Here is a 22,873-nt window from a genome sequence, read left to right as displayed (position 1 = left end):
ATTTAATTAAATAGAAGAGCACCAATGATGTATCACTACAGGAAAAGATGAGGATAGATAACTGATCTTTGAATGTTAGCAACTGCAAAAATGTAAAAACAACATGTGGGTGGCACGGAAGGAGTTAAATAATGATTACGTAGCAGAAACAAGTGCCAGAGTCTACAAGTCCTGACAGCAGGACAGAACACTGTGTGGAATGTATTGTTACTGCATGAATGTTCTGTTCTTTCTGCTGCTACACATAGGGAATTCTAGCGTTCATTTTAAAAAGATCTTTGTACTCACAAAGAAATCCATTATGATTTGCACAGTATTGTTTATTATTGCATAGATTAAAGAGTTTAAAAATAAAATAATTTTGGACCTATTCTAGTGGAACTTAAACAAGAACGCTGACATCACTGGAATGAACAGAGTAGTAGTTTAGATGATCCGAGATTTTAACTCAGTTATGTTGGGTTCATGATGTGCCAGAGGGTAGAGAAGGTGGTTTGCAATAGCAAATATATCAGGCTCCAGATAATTAAAACCACTAACAGACAGTAACAATTAAACCACAGAGCCAAGGAAAAACTGAGCATGGAAGCTCTTCATAAAGTTTAATATATATATATATATATATATATATATATATATCACCGAAGCTCTGCACTCACCGTAACAAAGCATGGAGAGTTAGTTCATATTTTGATCAAAACATTTAAGCTTGCAGCCTGCGCTCAAGGGACCCCAATTTTCTGCAAGTCCCACTCTATCAGAATCTCAGAATTATAAACATTGCAATTGCTATTACACTTAAGATATGCTCCCGGTTTGAAGCTCACCAGCACACACTTTTAAAGGTACGGCACCCACCAAGTTGGTTTAAATGAGCTAACACTAGGGTGCTTGGTTAAATGTTTTGACCAAAATATTGACTAAATCCCCATGCTTTATTATGGTAAGTGCAGAGCTTCTGTGATATTAATTTAAACGTGGTCACATACCACATGCACCCCTGATCTAGGAGTGGTCAGTACCTTTTGTTTGATTCATTTTTCAGTTAATCATTTTCTGATCACCTCTCTCATACGAGCTCAGGGATGACAGAAACCTCCCGTGGAGCAGAAGGGCAAAAGCTCCCAACTGCCATCTCACAGGCTGTGTTTGAAAAATGACAGTTGGGAGCTTATTGGCTGGCACCTTATCTCAGACTTATCACTTTTCACTCTGTCTCCTAACACTGCTTAGTAAATAGACCCCTTAATCCAACTCAGTACTCAGGTACTTTCCCAGGTGTTTAATGGCTTACCTTTAATAACCTGTGTGTTGGTGAGCTTCAAACCAGGTCATTACTTTAATTCTAATATGATAGCAATTGCCATGTTTATAATTCTGAGTGAGAGTAGAGCAGCGGTATGACATACCAGCACTTCAATTTGGATTGCATTTGAAAGCCATTCTCTGGAGCACTGCTGTGCCGCCACCTGTTGACAAATATTTAACTGCTGAAAGGTCTGCCCTAGCTTCAGGGCAGGTGCTCCGGGTGGCTGGATGGCCCCTCATACTGGACAGTCCCCTCCCTCCCTTGACTACTCTAGCTGCTGCTCCTGGCTCTTGTGGGGTTGCTGCTGGACAGAACACCTCTACCTGCTGCCCGACTCATCTACACTGCTTCTGTGCCTTCCCTACACCGCCTCCGGATCTCTTTCCACCTCTACCACCCACAGACTGGTTACAGAAGCAACACCTTCCAATTCCACAGTTATTCTTCCTGTGTAGTAGTCATCTAGTATTTATGATCTTCTCCTGAGAGGTGGTGGGGTAATCTACATTTCCCTAAGTATGTGAGTGCATGCACCTTTCTCTATGCACACTGTTGGATACACCATTTATTTCCTGTGGGTGCCTATATGTATATTTTTTTTTTATTCATGTGAAGCCTATGGGCACCATTTAACAATGGGACCTAACCCCTTTAGCACTCGCTAAAGGGGTTATGTCCTCCTTTCAGCATTTAACAAACAGCAGCAGGTATGCTTACCACTGTTGCTCAATTAAACCACTTACGTTATTTATAGATGGCAAGATACGGTCCCAGTGCAAATTTTACATAACCCCACTTCAAAATGCCCACTGAGTTATAATATGCTATATATATATATATATATATATATTTTTTTTTTTTTGCATATATATATATTTTTAAAAGGTGTCATACAAGTTGTTTGGTCTAGGACGCTTATGTATTCTAATGCCCCATACAAGACAATGATATCCCAGCTGTCGGGTCACAAATAACATTTTAAGCATTGAAAAGCAGCATTTTTTTTCTGCTGAGCATTTGTTTCTTGTCACTCCACCAGAAACAATGGTCAATGCCCAATGCTGGATTTACCACTAGACATAGTAGGCATGCCTTGGGGTGTGTCAGAGAAATCTACTCTCGGATTTCAGGAAGGACTTAATGTCTCCTTCCCATGTATAGTCTTTCTGGGGCTCAAAAAGTGTATGTGGCTGAGTTTAAGCATCATGATATGGATCTATCAACAGCAGGCACTCCCACCTTCCAAAACAGGAAGAGTACGGTCGCTGAAAGACTGAGCAGAGCTATATTTTAATAAGTATGATTTTGCCAAGAGCTGGATGAGAGAAAACGTTACACCATAATGGACTAGACATTATCTCTTGATAAAAGCAGTGGGCATCCCATCTCTAACACCAGGTATATCGTATATGAATGAGCCCATCCTGCCCCTGAAATGTAAGTATGCCAAGCAAAGCAAAGTGTATAGGAACCTACACTCACTGTATATATAATTAGCCACTTAACCAGCCAATAGAATTGGTAGCTCACTTTCTTCATAGCATCAAAGAATGCAAATACACAGTCACTTTCATGAGAAACCAAACGTGGTTGTTTTAAATCAAATAATTTAAAAATAAAAAAAAGTTTGCAGTTTTGGCAGTGTATAGTTCTAGCACAAAGTGGGCAAGATGTATTAAGCATAGCATTTCAGTGTTAGTACATCCCATCCAATATGTTTAATTAACACGTTATGTCTGTAAGCATGGATATCTGCAGAGTATTACTTTTTTAATTTGATGTAGAAAAGGTGGTAGTAATGGAAACCAACTCATCCAATTCTATGAGTTTTGTAATACAGTTTAGAATTGTCTGATTGGCTACAATAGCAAACAACATCTTCTAAACAGTTTACTACATGCAGAAATGCTTTCATAAATATCCCACTGTATGTGGGAGAGCATTCTCCATGTTCGCTCTTTCTGCATGTATGGAGTAGCACACAGTACCACTCGGACTGAATATATAAACTTTATGTTATTACTAATGTTTGTAGTATCACAAATTTGAACAGAGTATGGTGGCACAATGATTAGTCTTTCAGCACTTGGTTCATGGGTTCAACTCCAACGTCCTAGCTGTGTGGAGTTTGTATGTTCTTGCTGTTTGCATAAGTTTCAACACACAATCCAAAACATACTTTTAGGTTAATTGGTTTCTGACAAATAAATGAAACCATTTGGCAGGGGACAGGGACTGATGTGAATTACTAAAAATTCTCTGTAAAGTGCTGTGTAATATGCAAGTGCTACATAAATAACTTAAGCTGGTTACACACTAAGATAGATCGTGTGGATCTTATAGTGTGTACGCCCGATTTGTGCCGGCATGCCGGTCAGTCATCGCATTGTCCCATCTGCTGTGCTGTACGACAGATGGGAGGAAGCAATGAACGAAGCCATGCTGTTATAGTACATGCACCATGGTACGATACTTTGCATGGTCGTACACCGGATCATGCAGTGTGTGCGGTCGGTGCGATGTATCGTTACATTGTGGTGTTCCGTCGCTAGTTTAATAATAGTATATAGCACTCCTGGAGAGATAAGCATGTGCCTTGATTCTAAAAACAGAAATGTTGATATAGTTTTTTTTTTCCTTAGGAACAGTAATATCAGCTTATATTATGTTGCCCAAATATATTGTTTATACTGCAAATGGTAATGTCTGATCTCCCATCAAAGTATTTTATGCAAGTAATTATTGCCTAAAATTTACATCCGTTGCTCATGATTTTTTCGTTGCTGGGACAAAGCTGAGCAAATCATATTTTGACTTACACTGCAGCTAATTCAGACATGAACCTGCAAATAAATAAAATTTCAACTTAACACAGACAGTAACTTAACTGTTATATGTCATCTTCACATTAGAATTTTGTAATGAATTATAATTAAGTGATCGTTTACATTTCAGCAAAATAAATTATACATTTTTTTTTTATTTATTATTCTTGTAAATCATCTTCAAAAAGACTCTTCACTGTTGGTTCATTTTTCAGAAGTCTGTTTTTTTCATGCGATTCCAGACACAGCACCGAATACACATTCTGTTAATACACTTAAACATGAGTATTATATACACTGAAGTTCATGGGATAGGTGTGTAGGATCCCCTCTAGCCCAGCAAAGTGCAGCAACGCGACGTGGCACAGATTCCACAAGTGGACAGAAGACCTCTGGAGACATGCTAACCCATGCCGTCTGGATAGCTTCCCACAGCTCCCTGATATTTGTAGGTGCAGTATCTTGGGTGTGAATGGAACTCTCCACCACCTCCCATAAATGCTAGTGTGGGTTAATGTCGGGCGAACATGGCGGCCACACCATTCGTCTGAACTCTCCAGAATGCTCATCGAACCAATTCTGGACAACTTGGGACCAATGACAGTGCATTATCCTGCTGGAATATTCCATCTTTGTGGGGGTACATGAAGTCCATGAAGGGCGGAAAATGGTCATCAAGCAATGCAACGTAATGGTTACAAGTTAATGACATGTTGCTGGTGGACCAGCAGAACAAACCCATGCCACCTGAACACATACCACACCATTATGGAACCAGCACGAGCCTGCAGTGTGCCTTTTTGACAACTGGGGTCTATGGCCTTACAGGATTTGCACGACACCTGAACCCTCAGCCTGAAACAACTGGAACCATGACTCATCAGACCAGGCCACATGTTGCCAGTCCTCCAGGGTCCAATTAGCAATGTCATAAGCCTAAGTGAGGTGCTGTGTCAGGTGTCGGAGTGATGTTACCAGGGGTACTTTGTTGGGGCATCTGCTCCCATATCCCCTGAAAGCTAAAGAACGCTTTCTGACCTGCTAGATTGGTGTCTGGTACCTCCTGCATTGAACATGGATGCAACTGGTGCCAGTGTCGCTTGTCTGTTACTATGGACAATTCTGGCCAGATGCCGTTGGTCACAATCGCTATGCACCCATGGTCGCCCACTGCGCTGTCCACGGTGAGTGGTACTGCCTTCCATGAGGTATTCCCGGTACACACATGACACACCATAGATCGAGGAATGTTGAACGTCCACATAACTTCCGAAATGGAATGTCCCATCCGTCAGGGATCACCAGTATAACCCAAACTGCATCCACTTCAGATAAAAGAGAAGTTGCAGAAATGTAATGTAAAAGACATTAGCACCACTCTGCTTTATGCATGGTTCCACTAAAGGCCTAGTGAAAAGCCTTTCCCAATGTGGTTGTCTGTATTGTGGCATCAGGAAAGTGTTTTTCAGTTTAATTAAGTTCCATTTATTACGCTACAGCTCTTCCCATATGGGACCAGGGGCTGGCTGGCAACTTTTGGCCTGGGGGGCAGACACAAGTAAGTGGCCCGATTTCTCCACCAGCGCATTGCAATAGAGAAAAGACACATGAAAATAGCCTCTGTAAGTAAGGTGTGCCTAATGTGGGTGTGCTTTAAATAATGTAGAGAGGTTTGCAGTGACAGCCAGATTAGGGAGCATCGTAGTGACTGCCATATAATGCAGAGAGGTTCGCAAGGACCATCAGATCAGGGAGTGTCGCAGTGACTGCCATATAATGCAGGGACGTTCTCAGTGACCACCTGATCAGGGAGCGTTGTAATGGCTGCCAGATAACGCAGTAATCACCAGATTATGCAGAAATCATCAGTGACCCACATGTAACAGGTATTATGAATATACAGTAGCCCTCACACAATAATAATACCCCCCCCTACATTATTACATCACCCCCAGCACCGACAGTATTAAAACACCCCATCCCCCCAAAGATAAAAATAACTTCAGCCCCCCATTGCATAAGTATTCCAACACCTCCCCCCCCTTCCCTCTCAAATGTAATTTAAACATATACATCTCCACTGGCACTTACCTGCCTGGAAGGCTGTTCTGTCTCTGCGGAGCTCCAGGGTACAGGAAGAGATGACACAGACAGGATAGACTAAAGAAAGGGCAGAGACTCAGGGTGAGGGGGCGGGGTCTTCAGCAGGGACAAGAGGTGATGGATTAATATAGTCAGTCAGGCTAGGAGAGGGGCGGGACCTCCTGGTGAGGGTGCGGGGCCTTAGTCGGGGAGAGGGAGGAGCCCGAGGGAAGGGACAGAGGACACAGAGGTAGGTGGACAGCACCTGCAGCGGAGCGGCCTCGGAAGGAGTGCTGCTCAGTGTGCAGCCACAAGCTACATAGGGTGACAGACAGCCCAGTAACAGGCAGAGAATGCTGCCCAGCCACTCTGATGCTGCTATAGTCGGAGCTACTGAGAGCACTTTCTGCCTGTCACCCGGCCGTCAGTCATTCATGTACACTAGTGATACCGGCCCTCACTGAGGCAAAAGTCTACCGGCCCGGGGGGGCATATGACACCCTGCCCCCCGGCCCAGCCCGCCACTGTATGGGACAGTAACCATTTTGATATCACCTTTGTTTTCAGTCAGGCCTGTAGTATAAATGGGAGCTTGTGATTATTTTTGCACAGGAAAGAGAATGGCTTCTGATGGTTCCTTTCTAATTTCAGGATTGGAACAGGAATGTGCCATGTACTCGTACTGCACAAATAAATTTTAGGGCAAAAATGGAAAAGCTGTAAGGGGATGGTTCAAAAAAATATAATTTGAAGGAATTTTAACAAGCTTTAAAAACTTTCCCAGCATGCCCATTTCCACCTGGACAAGCAGAGGCACATAGAATCTGTGCAGAAATGGAAGTACTCACTATTATGTGCTCGGGTGACAAATGGATGCATTGATTCAGAGAAAAAAGGCACTGTGTGCCCACGTTTGAAGCTTGACCCTTAGTAAAAATTATCTGGTGGGTGACTTTGTATGATAGCTTTGTTAGTGTGCTGAAATTGTACAGGCCACTGCATCTCCATTCCCTTATGGTCAGTCATTCTACAAACCTATGACAGTGTCCAAGACAATGTTTATCAAGCACTAGGAAGTCAAATCTCTTATGCAACTTTGGGTACAATTTATTAAAATATTTGAGGAAAATAAATCCAACACATCATAAATAATTATAGTATACATATAATCTGGTTAAGTATATATTATCTACATTGTGCCCGTAAAGTTATGTGGATCTTCTATATTGTTGTGCCATTTTATTTTTAACCTCCTCATTCCTAGACAACACAGAGGTTCAAATGGGAGAGGAACTTACCGAAATCTCCAAAACCCTTGCAGTTGTTGCTCAGACCAGAAAAGGGGTACATATTGACATCACGTTTAGAATGTGACATTGTTAAGCCCCCCCACTCCCTTCAGTCTAAACACTGCATACAGCCAGAAAATGGGTGAGAAAACATTAAAAGTTCCTTAGACTTGGTCATCAGAAAATAACATTATGCCCATCAGAGAACACTTTGCACTGCAGAAATCATTATGAAGTCCAGGGATGGAGGAATATTGCTACCATTCTGGTGAAATGAAACTCAGGGGCACTCTCTCTCATTTGAAAGAGGAGAATCCGCTCTTTCACGTGATGGGGCCCCATAGTGGTTATTGTCTGGCGATCACCATACATTAATGGTGGGTACACACTGAGCGATTAAAGTGGACGACTGAACGATAACGATATCTTTATCGTTCAGTCGTCCACTTTATCTTCCATTTTTAACACAAAAATGATGAACGATAACAACGACGCGCGTTCCCGCGGGTCGTTCGTCATCATCGTTCATCGGGTTAACATGCAGGCCAACCTGACGATGTCATCAGGTTGCTGCATGTTATGGAATGGGGGAGAGCGCCCGGCGCTGAACGATATCGTTAATGATATCGTTCAGCGGGTGTGCTCAATGTCATAAACGACACTGAGCACACCCTGCCGGGGACACACTAGACGATACCGCTCAGGGAGCATATCGTCTAGTGTGTACGCACCATATCTTGCACGATAGAAATACTAGTAGAGCTGGCAGAGGAGGGAGCGCGCTTGATGTGCCCAATCCTGGCACTTACACACATGGGGACACATTCAATGAAAGAGGGGCATTCCCCCTTAGTAGTTATTGTCTGGGTATCACCAAACACCACATACTGCAGAATTCATTATGAAAGAGAGAGGAGAGAGTTCTAATTGAAAGATCTGCCCTCCCCTCCTGGCATTAAAACACAGAACAAAAATCATAGCGGTCCCCCCTCATATGATGCAGAAGGCGGTCTATTTTTTTCAAAAGAGGGTAGATACCAAAAGTGTGTCTTATACAAAATCAACTTCACTAGTTGAAAGTATATGCTTTGTTTCATGGAGAGGTGGTTAACATTTCCCTTTGCACGCAGAGCTGAGAATTGGAGACACTGTCATCTCCGACCCCAAAATTAGAATAGTAAAATAATGTGTTCTGGCTGTAATAGGAGAAAACCACATTTTAGGCTGCACTGAATAACCACCTGGTTCCCCACATGTCCTGGCACCTGGCGATACGAATACACTACTTTCTCCCATAGACTTACAGCTCATTTTCTTTGTTCCTTCTATCCCTTTTCTGACGTGATGCATATTTCCTTTCAGCTTCTGTAGCAAAATCAGCAATCTGTCCAGCACATGCTCTTTCTGCATGCCTTAACCACCACTGTGCCCCTTCAGACACTGCAGTTCAATTAGTTACATTTATAATCATCTGGTTTTAAATCTCATACCCACTTCTCTGTTGCGCTTATAGCTCTTACTTGCACAGCTTGTCGCTCCTCTTGCAGGTATTTGTGGGTAATGTCATTTGACAGCTATTTTGTTTTGTTTTTTCATTTTATTTCCATATCGGAGCATCTCAGCCTGTCCCAATCCCCCTAATTCCAGCTTTGCCTGCTACTTGAAAAAATGGTAATCCTAGGCATAATTATGATCAATGGCCTTTACCTATCTCCTAGCTTCACAAAAACACTCACTCTCCCTTTTGTTCCTTTCCTTCCCACTAGTTTTCACTCCCTCCTTTCCCTGTTCCCCAGGCTCTCTGCCAGCAAGCGGATGCTTTCAGCCTGAGTAACATCCTCTCCGGCAGAGACTTCTTCCCGTCTCTAATATTTGTAGTGGAGGCACGGGAGAGGGGAGGGAAACAGGTTTCTCTATTCCCTGCACAAAATGCCAGTCTGTCTCACTAGTGCTGGGAAAGTATTTTCATCCTATATTTCTATACACTTCATTTACGGACACAAAATGATAAACCTTATATTCTCATGCAGTTCCATCCAAGAACGGTTCACTCATGTTTCCTCCTGCACATGCAAAACTTAAGTAGTTTTGTTGTCAAATATAGTATATGACACATGAAACATTTTTAGGGATTAAAGTTTTTTTTCTTTTCTAATACATCAATGTGTTTAATCCAGGGTTTCCCAAGCTCGGGACCTCAAATCACCCTTAAGCTGGGCATCCGCTATACAATTTTCTGTCAGATATCTGTCCAATCTGCCTGGTTGGAATGAAATCCTGGAAATGTATGGGAGCAAATGACAATCGTCCATTTGCTCACAAACACTGGAAAATAGACAAAATGGTTGTTCAGACAATTTGGTTAAAACACACAAATTTAACCAATTTGAAGAACTTTTTTTGTCCTTTTTTCAGTGTTTAAAACCATATGATCGACTGTCATTTGCTCCCATACATTACCAGGTTTTCATTCCAACCAGCCAGATTGGACAGATAATTGTATAGTGTATGCCCAGCATAACAGTCCAGGTTTTAAGATATCAGTGCTTGTGCACAAATAGCAATGAAGTCACCTGTGCTTAAGCATGGATATCCTTAAAATCTGGACTGTTAAGGTGCCATGAGGACGGAGATTGGGAACCACTGGTTTAATACACCAAATCTTGTGATATGACTGCCCTTTTATAGCAAACAGTAATTTACTCCTAGTAATAGCATTCCCATCAGACACAAATTGGACATTTAGTAATGCAGGAAAATGTATACATGTAAAAGGTAAAAAGTGTAGATGTTTCATCAGGGATACACCAGGTTGTGAACACTTATAGAATGTAACAAAACGTGATTCTTTCCATAGATTTGCAATGCAAGGTCGTGCTACATTTTCGTACATATTTTGATGAAGTGGTTATGCATAACAGAGAACCAGCTTTAAAGTAATGGTATGTCATTGAAAAGGGACTCCACCCCTGGAAAAATGCTGTCAGATATTTTGAGGCTCTGAATATGCACACTGTTTTTACATGGGGCAGTCATGTTATACTGATCACCTAAGTCTTAGGTGATAGAGTAATAACCCTTTAATAAACCCTCAAAAAAGGTTCACATTTAAAGCCAGACAGAAAAAAAACCCCTATCTGCTCATACAGATCAAGACTTTTAACAGTGGCCACTACATTATATATTATATATATATATATACACACACGCATACATAGAATCTGAATGAGAGGATAATCCCGCTTTTTAAGAGTAAGATGGACCTGATTGGGACAGCCTTCTCTTTTTGCCTCTGAAGGACAAACATATAGGCACCAATTACAGGTGGGCAGCATTCCTGACCATTTGCAACTATAAGAGTATTACACAGCTCAAACACTACTTATTGTCGTTAGTGACATAACAGATGCCAACACTGTGGCCAGTCCTGCTTATCTGCACCCCCAGAGTAGCTGTCAGATGAAACAGACTTGGAGAATAGAAGACGACATATGGAAAGTGGGCGGGTGTCCACCACTGTTTATTTTGCAAAATACAAAATAATATAAGTACATAATAGACATTCTGACTGTCCAGTGGTTATGTATGTGCTGCATCACCGGAGACCAGATTCCTTGCCATATCAAAGGTTACCTTCTAACTCACAGTGAAGCTACCACCATACAGTAAAAAACAGGAATGATGAAGAAACACTGTCTTATTCCACCTCAACATTCAGACTTTAGAGAGTGAAGGAAAGGAGAAGGGAGGCTAAACTGTACAAAGTGGTAAGAAGTCAGGGGTGAAGACTAGAAAAGAATACAGTATCAAAACTGTAAGAACGAAACACAGAAAATATAGAAATGTTTAACCTATTTACTGACATAGGAGTATGGGTGATTGCTTTATTTACAGCCAGTCTCAGAGATTAAGACATACATAAAACCCAATAAAGTAATATATACAAAATTTAGGCTGTTCTTATCGTTTACCCCTCCCCACAGGTTCTGGTTATTAATCTGAAAGCTGAGAGATGTAAAGCAGTGGTTTCAACACAGATCACAGATACACCAGGCAACAACAGGGGCAACTGCTCTGCAGCATCCTCTCCACCAGGGGGCTAGATTGTACACTGCAGAGGAAAATAGTTGGGTTCCGAAGTAGGCCTTTCATCCTACTGATGCTAACCACAGGCTAGCAATTAGCTGGTCCATGGATATGGAAGACTCAATGTCTATCTGGCACACATAATCCAAAAACACACCAAGCACCAATCTTACACAAAATAAGAAGCGCACTCGCACTCAGACCACACACACTCATTCTTAATCTGCCATACATTTCATATATAGGGTCATTTACTTTTCTAGATATCTCTCCATATATCTATATATATTTATATAAAAAGTTACTTTGGCTTTTGTGCTGAAAAAACAAATAAAAAAAAAAAGATGGTCATAGGATCTTCGAAAATAAAATCCAAGCACGTTTCAACCAGTAGAAACCCGCCTGTTCAGTCCATTAGCCTCCTGCAGCGGCCAGATGACAATAGTGGAGTCTTCCAGTCTTACAAACCTCAACAATGTGGTTGGTGCAGCTCAGAGGGGCAGAGAGAAACCTCACGATCCTCCCAGGTACCCAAAGTGATTCTGGTCAGACTCACATAGTTGCAGACTTGGCTTGATCTCAAGAGGGTCTTTACTACACTGGAGAGGTGGTCTGACTTTGAAGAAGTCTGAAACATAGCGCACCTGGAGAGGAAAAAATAAGGAGCAGATAAAAGTACCATCAACGAGGTAAGAGATCAATAGTTATCATAATGTGACGGAGGATTGCTGAATGAAACAAAAAAAAAAAGGAGTATGAATACAACAAGCTAGAGGAGCAAATCATTTAAATGAAATTGAAGATCAGTTAGAGCAGGGTGACCAATAAGTAGCCTTCCAGCTGCGGTTGAACTACACATGCCTTACCACAGTTTTAGCATGCCCTGATACCATATGAACTGTGGCAGGACATCCCAGTGTAGTCCCATAGCAGCTGGATGGCGCTTATTGCCCACTTCAGGTGAAGAGCAAACTTACCGTGAGTGCAGCTACGACGGCTCCTTGAAGCAGTCCCACAAGAACATCACTCCAGTGGTGCTTATAATCAGAGACACGTGTATATCCAACATACAGAGCAAAGGACAAGAGAAAGAATTGCACTGTGGGACGCAGGAGGCGAGCCCACTTTCCACACAGCCGAGCCTGGATATATAACTAGATAGACAGGAATAAATGATTCTGTATTAAGACTTGGTTGCAAAAGATACATTCTACACATTATACAAAATAAGGTGCAAATATGGGTAGGAATTACTATGAAATGTGTACCAGATATATTACAAAAAGTTGAAGATTAAAATTCCTTTTCACAAGTCATTTTGGAGTGTTTCAACAAAATGTTATTACAATGTACTGGGCATAAAAATGTTCATTTTGTCCAAAAAATTAATAAAAAGCATTTTTGAGTTTTAAAAACACAATGTTATAAATAGAAATCATAGACACTGTACAGTACCATCTGTGTTAGCACATTGCAAAGTAATAAACCATCATATTACATTGTCAATTAAAAAGTATCTCAATTAAAAATAGTGATCCAAAGCAATGTGCTATAAAAAATATTCAATATGCAACTTTATTAATGAAAAACAGTACTATATGGGTCCAACTGCCATGTCCCTAATGTTGAATATATAAAAGAACTCTTTAGAACACACACACACATTTTATTATCTCTATAATAATGGTAGGGTCTATTGCCCTCACCATCAACAAAACACGTGCACAGTACCTTACAGGGATTATCACCAAGTGTCTCTGAACCAGCTAATCTGCCTGCTCTCCCAGGTGCGAGACTCTCAGCCAAAAACCCATCTTATATTAGCCATTTCCAGCTTCAAGCCCTAATGAGCCTGTTACCAGGCTGAAAGGCCCAAAACCCGGAGTGGCCTGTGGATGGAGCCCTCCCTCTCCTCACATCCACACCCCTAGGACCCAAACCGGCTTTTGCAAAAGCCGATACTCTGGTCTGCTTACAAAACACAGACTTCTCCTGGTGTTTTTTTTTTTTTTCTTTTTAGAACATATAGGCCAAAAACCTAGGACAAATTTACCTGCCACTAACCACTTCACCTGTGCTTCTATCACTATATATATATATATATATATATATATATATATATATATCTATGATCACATACACACACCCTATATTATATTTGAATTAAAAATAGCCATATTTATTCATTCCAAATGTGTTTTTTTTGTGTTTTAATACATTAATTTAGTGACAAGTATATTAAATATTTTATAAACCAATGGCATAACTTTATATTATCCATGAGTTGTGCTTATATCCATATTAATATTTGTTTAGAAGAGCAAGAAACACGGAATATTTTTAGGCAGCACCAAGGCACTGTATAATCGAAACGCGCAGGCTGCCACACCCACATCTAAAATTAGAACAACGTGTTCTACTGTACATTTATAAGGTGTGCACAGTGTCTGGTTCCGAGATAAGGCATAGTACATGGCATTCTAGTTCTCATGTGCACTACAAACACTGCAGAAAGTATCCATAAAAAATTAGATCTTGTGAGACAGGAATCAGCACTTAAAATGCCTCTTTGTGACCTGCAAGCAAATGGAGTGCCAAGGTACCAGGTTCCTAAGCATAAAACTATGCAATCGCACAAAGCATTTATGTGTCACTAATCATACTGTAGGGAAACAAAAAAAAAAAAAAAAAGGGGGGTGAGAAATTCAGAAGAGAGAAAGGCATTATTTATCGCAATCCAAAATTTTATATATTCGCAGCAATGTATTAAAAATTGCATCGCAGCATAGAGCTTGCGAGAAAACACTGTCCTGGTGAATCTCCTATAAGCACATCGCAGTGTATTGTTTGCAAAAACTACCCTAAGAATGTTTCTGCGCATGCGCCAGCCTCAGTGCCCCTGTATCCGGCATGTCTGAATAGACCCACAGGCTGATCAGAAAAAAATAGATAGTTTAAAAAAGAAAATAATAATAAAATAAAAAAACTTATCTGCACTCTGGGATCAGTGGGCTCCTTCTGTGACCTCAGGGTCAGCTGATCTTTGAGGTCAGTTGAGGTGCCAGGCAGGTCTTTAGCCAACCTGGTCACATAGAAGGAGTCCACAGATCACCAATCGTGGTGCAGTTAAGCTTCATTTTATTTATAGAATTATTTTCTCTATTGACACACGCACAGGCTGATCACAGAAGTCGGCTCCAGACCTTACTCTGCCTGTCAGCAAGCAGGCAGGGCAGAGGAGGAGAATCGGAGGGAAGCCTGCATAATTCCATCTGATGGCGTTATTGCAAAGCTTCTGAAAATATGTTACATTTTAACAGTAGTAAATTTGGACAGATCGCATTTCACAATATTAGTAGAAAAATGCGGACTGCTCACTAAAAGAATGCGAATTGAAGGGCTTGGAGGAGTTTTTACGAAAACTCATTAAAAAACTCTGATACATTTAGGTGAAACTAAAATAATGTGAAAGGGTGTGAAAACACCTGTATTCCCATTATTTAGTGAAAAAAAAAATATATCGACAATTATGCCCCATAAAGTGTAGCTGTAATACACACACACACACACACACACACACACACACACACACACACACACACAAAACACTGTGTCCCCTGAACCTGGCTGCTAATCAGCATCAGGGCCAGGAGCAACAGGTGTGAGAGAGTTTTAAACCTTCCTATGCTCCAGTGATTATTCCAGCTGGGTCTGTGTAAGTGTGAAAGCCTGGAAATCCACACCTCCACTGCTAATGCAGAACGCACAGGTTTCACTCCAGCCTCCCTTGGAGGGAGCGGATTCCACCAGAATGTGGGCAGTTTAGGTGAGAGACAACCCCCCTCATCACAATATCTATATATAAAACTTACTGAAAGGAAGAGCATGCAGTACATTCCAAATGATGAGTGTCCAGAATAAAAAGAGAGTCTGAAATATAAAATACAAGAATGTCAAAAGGTATAAAATCAGAAACAGAATAAAGAATGCTGTACCCCTCACACCACCATTCCAGGAGGGTTCATAGACAGCACCAACACATGATAGATCACAATCTTTACCTCGCACTGATGGTCCCCCACACCTTCTGCTCATGCTTCTTACCTGGACTCTGTAACATTTGCATGGTTGCCACGGCATTCAAACTTTGTCACATATCCGGAGCAGTTGACTGTTGGCCAGTCGGGGTCACACACAGCCAGGAAGTTGGGCCTTGGACGGCCTATCATGTACTTTGCCAGGTCAGTGAGTGACTGGCTGACAGATGCTCCAAAGAGAAATGTTCCTATCACCTTGTACAGTGCAGCCACGTAGTTATTACACTCAGAGCGGGAGTATAATCGTTTAGAAAATACCATGTACATCTCTCCAGAGGTGATCTGTGGACCATATGAAGAATAAGTTATGCAATAAAAAGTAGTTGCACTGGATGGGTCACAAAAGGAGCTAGGACTTATTTTTTTTTCAAAACGCTGTACTACCACGTGCTTGGAAAAGATTACTGACATAACCCTCCCTCTATTTAGAGCACAAGGTCTTTATATGCTGTGATAATTCACTGGGCTCCTTCTCTCCACCATCTTCCTTCTGGGAAACTATCTTTAAAAATGGTTATATATAATATCTTTATGCACTAAAGTTGCACTTATGCAAGCGCACACAAAAACTCAAACAATTATTTTAATATGCAACAAAAACAATCCACACCATGTTATAAAAATGCATTAACACTTAATGTTTTTTCTTTATGATATTAAGACTTTTAATTAGAACCTTATTAATACATACAATGATAACGGTGCAGGAAATGGTGACTCCAGCCATCAGTCCATGAGTGATGGTGTCTTCTCGATATGGATATTTAATCGACTCATCATCGCAATAGAATCCGCGCTTGTAAGGCCTGTTCACCAGTGTCATAATAATAAACGGCAAGGACGCTGCAAGAGAGATCATGGTCACATACAAAACACTAACAGTCATTATCAAGCAAGATGTTTTGTGGGTGGGTCTGCTGCCTGCAGAGACAAAATATAGCTTTGTGTACTTCCTTTATGTAAATGCATTCACACAACCTACACCATAAGCAAATACTGTTATTAGCAAGTGCTGCCACTAATGATAGATACTCGATAGCAGGAGGAAAAAGTTGGATTGTTGAAATAAATAACTTGACCATATAAATGTGTGCATATGTTCTGCATAATTCCCACCACTGCCAAAGGGTTGGGTACAGGATGCCGGCAGTCGGGACGCTGGTGGTCAGGACAGAATTTCATAAGTATCCTAACCCACCTTTCCCGCAGCCTAACCCTAACCTAACCGTTGGGATGTCAGCAGTCGGGATTCCGGCGCCTGCATTCTGAGCAACCGCATCCCGGTGGTTAGGATGCCGACTACATCCCCTGCAAAGACTTTCTATTTCACTGTGCCTCATTATCGGACACAAAGAGGAGGTGGTAGGCTGGCATAGAGAAGTGCTACACAAACGCCAGTCCTCACTAATGCTGAACATTCTGAGTCCTATAATGACACTCAAGGGAGTTGAATCAAAGAGTAGGGTGCAGCATATGGATTAACAAGGGCAGGTCTGAGCTCTCCTCTTCTCAGCTGGTCTAGCTGGTTTCGGCACATGGAAAAGAAAAACATGTATCTGTATTCATTCTCTCACCTCTCACTCCTACATGTGAGTGTAACCTGAGAGAGGTCTAATAAATCTTTAACAAATGTTACGATTGTTCTTTTAACATTGATCCAACCCATCACACTAAAATGAATAGTCGCAACTTGTTCTTTTTTCTTTAAATCAACATTTTAATTTTTAGTGCAAAAATTTCACAATACTCAAACATTTGGGAAAAGTCTAGGTAATGCGCCGATATGCTTGCAGCCTCCAACCTAACCTCATTACTGCTGGAGAGTCGGAAATAGAAAGAGGTCCCACCACCACTATAATCCATGATTTGCTCAGTATACAGTATATCTGAGACCAAACATACAGGAGCTATATAGGAGGAGAACGGATAATTAGAAATCACTTTACAATATGATACAATCCAATTTGATTGCCATTGAACCGTAAAGGGCACAAAGAAGCGAAATCCAAGAGACACTCCTCATATCTCAATGCGTGCATGAGCTTATGTGACCATGCAGACAGGATCAGGCAAGCACAAGGCTATCACCTTGCTATCCACAGTGCAGTAATCCTCAACAACCACAGTGTAATTTGCCTCCACATGACTGCGAGTGGAACTATAAACAACCAGATTTCATGTAACTAGTACACAGGTTATATGCATGTTCTGACACATGTAGATATTCTACAAAAACAAATGCAGCTTATAAATCAGCTTGTATTTTAGGTGTAGTAGCTCTATGGCCTCAGCATAAATATTTGTAATAGGATACTGGCTACAGATAGTGCAGAGATTGTTTTTGTGACAGGTGAATAGACTGAGGCAAACAACTGCCTGAAAAAATGCAGATTAAGTCTTATGGACAGTACTGAAGGATATGCTTATTATGCAAGGGTAAAAGAGAAATAAAACCTTAACTTCGTTTACCTAGGGACCACTGTTATAAGTCAGAGCAAGACTGGACAAGGTGTCAAGAGCAGAACTAATGGAAAAGCCGCCCTGGAATTATATCAAACGCTCTCAAAGCTTGGTGAATAAAATCCCTGTAATTGTTCTAGTTTGGGTGGGGTTAGGTCCCACAGGACTGGATTTAAGAAACACATTGGGGGGAATTCAATTCAACGCGATGTTGAATAGCTGTGGGAGGGAGCTCCTGCAGCTATTCAATTCACTGCGCTGTTTGGGCGCGCTAAAGATTTCTTCACGCACCCCCCTGGGGATGCGAGGAGAAATCCGACCAAAGTGCCGGGCGCGCAGCTGTTTTTCTGCTTAGAGCGGCGCTAACAGACGCGCGCCTGGCACTTTGGTCAGAGAATGCCGGTTAACGCGCCTTAACACCCTTGTTAAGGCGCGATAACCGGCATTCTCCGACCACACAGCGCACTGAATTGAATAGCACAAGGAGCTCGCTCCCGGCGCTATTCAATTCGCGTTTAATTGAATTGCTCCCATTGATGTAGAGAGTTTCAAAGTACATAGGACAGTGTATTAACCATTTAACAAAATAGCAAGATTTACTTGGGGACAGTGCCAGTATCACTGCTTTATAATAGAATGCAAAAGGCTCAGAAATTATGTACAAAATGGAACGATCACAATGTACTAAAGAGAATTAATACAAACAAGAAAGAGAACGCCAACGGTTCTTGTTAATTATGTGGGTGTCACTTGACTTCATTCACTTTTAAGTTTGGTTATCTCTGAGCTTCCACCATCTCTATGTTCTCTGCTCTGTTCCCCAACCATGCGGTCAGCCCTCTCTACCACCCATGCTGATCCCGCAGACACTACCAGTACAAACCCCCCACCCGTCCATCAGTCCTGCGTGTCCCTATTTCATAAGTCTGTCTGTTCATTATGTCCAGTTTTTGTGGCAAGCTGATGCAAAGCTCCAGGGAGGGGATTCTGTTCAGCAATGCTATCTCCCTGTGCATAACAGAATTGTCCCCAGAATGCAAAGTATGTGGAGTCAAATGGCGTCCATATAATTAGCAAGTTACAAAACAAGAAATCACTTCCTAGACAGTGGGGTGTATTTGATGAGGAATCCTACAGCAACAGTAGCAGTACTAAGGCAATGACTGAATTAATAATGCTGGGTACACACTAGGCGATATATTGTTCTTACAGTCCATATCTTTCACAGATATATTGCATCAGCTGTGCTGCAAGTCAGATGCAATATATCTGAAAGATACAGTATATCGTTTAAATCTGCTTGTGTGTACACACGACCGACCAACCGACTGCGCATGCGGCTGTCCGCACCCAGCATCCCTTCGATCGGGATGCCGTGCACCGGTCTCTCGGCGTAGGTAGGATTTCAACGCCTGTCATTTAACCCTTGCCGGGATTTAGCAGTCAGGAAGCTGGTGGTCGGCATTGCGTCCGCCGGCTTCCCAACTGTTTACTGGTGAGAGATGGGAAGGAAAATATTTATTTTAAAAGTTAAAAGTCAGGACACTGTGCTAAATCCCTTGGACACCCCCCAATGACTAAATAGGCAATTGGAAGTTTCCAATTAGCTTAATTAGTCCAATAATCACATGACATTTTTTGGGGTGAAAAAAAAAAAATTGTCCACAAATTACCCCAAACTCAACTTTTCGTTAGTTTAGGCACCCCAAATTTAGTTACAATAATTTAATTGAAAAATAATTATTTTTTTTTTCAAGGTGCCCTCATAATTGCCCTTTTTCCTGCATTTTTCGTTGAGATTGAATGAAAAAAGTTTGTTTTTGATCATTTTCCTGCATTTAAAAAAACAAACAAAAAAACCCCCACAAATCAGCCAATTGACAGCATTTAAAAACCTATAGTACCTTCCTAATGCTCACAAACAGCCTTCTATACGGTCCTGCTAAATAAATTATCCAATCTATTTAGATGTCTAGGATGGTCTCCCCACATTTTTCATGCATTTCTCTCATATCTCATTTGTTCGAATAGGCAATTTTAATTGGATTGGAGAATTCTCGGGAGCACGCTTCGAAGTCTGCGAGTTTCAAGAAACAAACTCGCTACTCGCAATTTGATTGACCCCTGTGAGGAGACCTGGAAAATATGCACTGTTTGGGGTCCTGAGGACCAAGTTTGAGAACCTGTAAATTAATAAAAGACACAACTCATCCCACTTTCAAAACACACTACCCCACTGGATAAAGAAAACATCAATCACAAAAACTAAATAACTAATCTTTTCATTTCCTGTGCAGAGTGTGGTATACACAAGCCTGGAGGTTTATGACACTCCCGTCATATTAAATGCCCTAGGTGTTCTTTAGATTGATCGGTGGGTCGGCCAATCTAACGATTTGTCATTCAAGTGTGTACCCTACATTAGTCGCAGAGAGGAAAATATACCCAATTCAATGCAGCATAACCAAAATTCATGTATCAAAATAATGAACAAAATAACAGAAATATGTATCCATTCATCTACAGGAAGAAATTAAAGAAAATAAATTATTCTAACTGATATGAATATGCTGTAAAGGATTTGTACTCCTGGCTGGTTAACGGAAAGGGACTTTAGGAATACCCTACACCACTGTATACGTGTGCCAGATGTGCAATTGCTCAACCATGATAGAAAGCGAAAATATACAGGAGGGATTTCTCCACTAACTGCTTCAGTGCTGGAAGTTACCATCTCCATGCATATCACATTGACAGAGTAAAGGTACTTACACACGGGATGATGCTCCCTGAACGAACATCGTCCCATGTGTCCCTGGCAACTTGTGCTCAGTGTCGTTAACGACACTGGGCACAAAACACTGAACAAAATCAAGAACGATTTTGTTCAGTGCCGGGCTCCCTCTCTCATCCCCGAACATGTCCAATCTGACAAGATTGTCTGAACTTCCTGTCCAACCTGACGATGAACGAAAACTACAAATGAGAGCGCGCATTTGCAGTTTTCGTTCATCGTTATACCTCAGAAACTGAGCGATTTTTGAACGATTTGTCATTAACGTCAAATCGTTAAAAAAATCGTCCCGTGTGTACGCACCATAACAGCTATTGTATGCAGGATTACCAATTAATGTGGACATTGCATTGCAGAGACCAAAGTCTATGTAGTAGTGGTGTCTTTTTGATCTCATATGCCCAGGACCCTTTCTATACAGTTTTAATAGTGCATTTGTATGTAATATTTATGTTCAACTTTAACAGGGGTATTCAATATGGGAGTGAAAAGTCCTTGCTGGACTTTTCGCTCCACATCGGAGATTTTCTAGGGATAAAGAATTGGGCGCGCGCCCACTTTATCCCCGTATTCAATATACAAGCTACGAAAATGGGAACCTGCAAAGTGGAATCTGCGTAAAAAAAACAAAATTTTCCTGGAATAAATTGTAGGACCCCCCTAAAGCTGTAAAAATATGGGGGATCACTATGGGTACCCCCGTTTTAGCCTGCAAATGAAAGTCGGGGATTTAAATAGCCGCAGCAGGTGTTTTTTTCCCGACATTGAAGAAGTGACGCAGAAGAGCACTTGTTATTTTTTTCGTTTTTTTAAGTGGTCCCATCAAATTTGGGGTACATGAAAATGGGTACTAGCATATTTTTATGTCCCTAAAGTAATTTTTTTTAAATTCTGCAACTATGCACCTGCGGCTATAATTCTATTCTAGAAAACACCTGCCGCATACTTGCAGAATAGCCCTGAACCTATTTCCCTATTGTTAAACACTTTTTTCCTTTTTTTTTCACCCCAATTTTTTAATTAATTTTTTGGGGTGTCCCTATTTTTTTTTAAAACTTTTTTTGACAGTTATTTTTAAAATGTCATTCCCAGGGGTGCAGGCTATTTGTTTTTAGCCTGCACCCCTAAACCCCAATTCTGCACTTTTTTTCGCCACCTATTCAATGGTGAAAAGTTATCCCCGTTTTTTTTTTCAAAGACATTTCGAACCTGCGAAAGGTCTTTGAAATTGAATACGGTGTAAAAACAAAACCTGCGAAAATTACGTCATCGGTGCGAAAACATCGCAAAAACAGTTTTCGCTCCATATTGAATACCCCTGTTAGAGTGCTACACAATATAGAAGGTTGCCTCTTTAGCCATTAGCCCGACTAAAGGATTTCTTCTTGCATCCTGAGAGTGCAAGCAGAAATCGAACTAAAGGTCGGCCGCAATGCAGTTTTTCAGCTTGATGCTACCAACATTGCAGCCAGTACCCAAGTCGGGAAAAGCCGGAGAGCCGGCTTAAGGCACACTAACCGGCATCTCCCGACTAAGTGCCAGGCGCGTGGGAAACAATTGAATAGCTCTGGGAGATCTTTCCCGGCGCTATTCACATCGGTTAATTGAATTGCCCCCTTAAGAGTGTAAACTCGACTGGGGCAGAAACTGATGTGAATGGCCAAATATTCTCTATAAAGCACTGCGGAATATGTGTGCTTTATAAATAACTGCTAATAAATATAGTGCACGTATATTACATAGCACTTTAGAGAATATTTCAGTCATTCATACAAGTCCCAGAGGAATCGGTATGAAATACCGCCGTCCCTCTGGCCGGCAGTTCGAATCCCGTCCGCGGCAGGCCGAGAGAAGCAGAGATCCCCCCCAAGTGCCTAACCCTAACCACCCCCTTCCCCGCTGCCTAAACCTAAGTCCCCCCCAGGAGCCCT

At 41.4% G+C, this 22,873-nt stretch overlaps 1 protein-coding gene across 1 annotated transcript in view; it reads right to left on the bottom strand.

Moving 5' to 3' along the window:
* Positions 1-10,995: 10,995 nt before the first annotated feature.
* The window catches only part of PLPP2 (phospholipid phosphatase 2), a 33,112-nt gene continuing 21,234 nt past the window's right edge, over positions 10,996-22,873 (bottom strand). The window contains exons 2-6 of the mRNA XM_088478441.1: positions 16,380-16,531; positions 15,696-15,970; positions 15,464-15,521; positions 12,569-12,745; positions 10,996-12,235 (exon numbers count right to left, since the gene is read on the bottom strand). Coding sequence (XP_088334567.1) covers positions 12,104-12,235; positions 12,569-12,745; positions 15,464-15,521; positions 15,696-15,970; positions 16,380-16,531 — 794 coding nt within the window. The 3' untranslated portion in view covers positions 10,996-12,103. The remainder of the gene's footprint in view (positions 12,236-12,568; positions 12,746-15,463; positions 15,522-15,695; positions 15,971-16,379; positions 16,532-22,873) is intronic.

This window comes from Taudactylus pleione, unplaced genomic scaffold (genome assembly GCF_031769625.1).
Source record: "Taudactylus pleione unplaced genomic scaffold, aTauple2 ptg000214l, whole genome shotgun sequence".
In the NCBI taxonomy this organism is placed as follows: Eukaryota; Metazoa; Chordata; class Amphibia; order Anura; family Myobatrachidae; genus Taudactylus; species Taudactylus pleione.
Note: the sequence above shows the minus strand (reverse complement) of the source record. Positions and strands in the feature narration are given on the sequence as shown.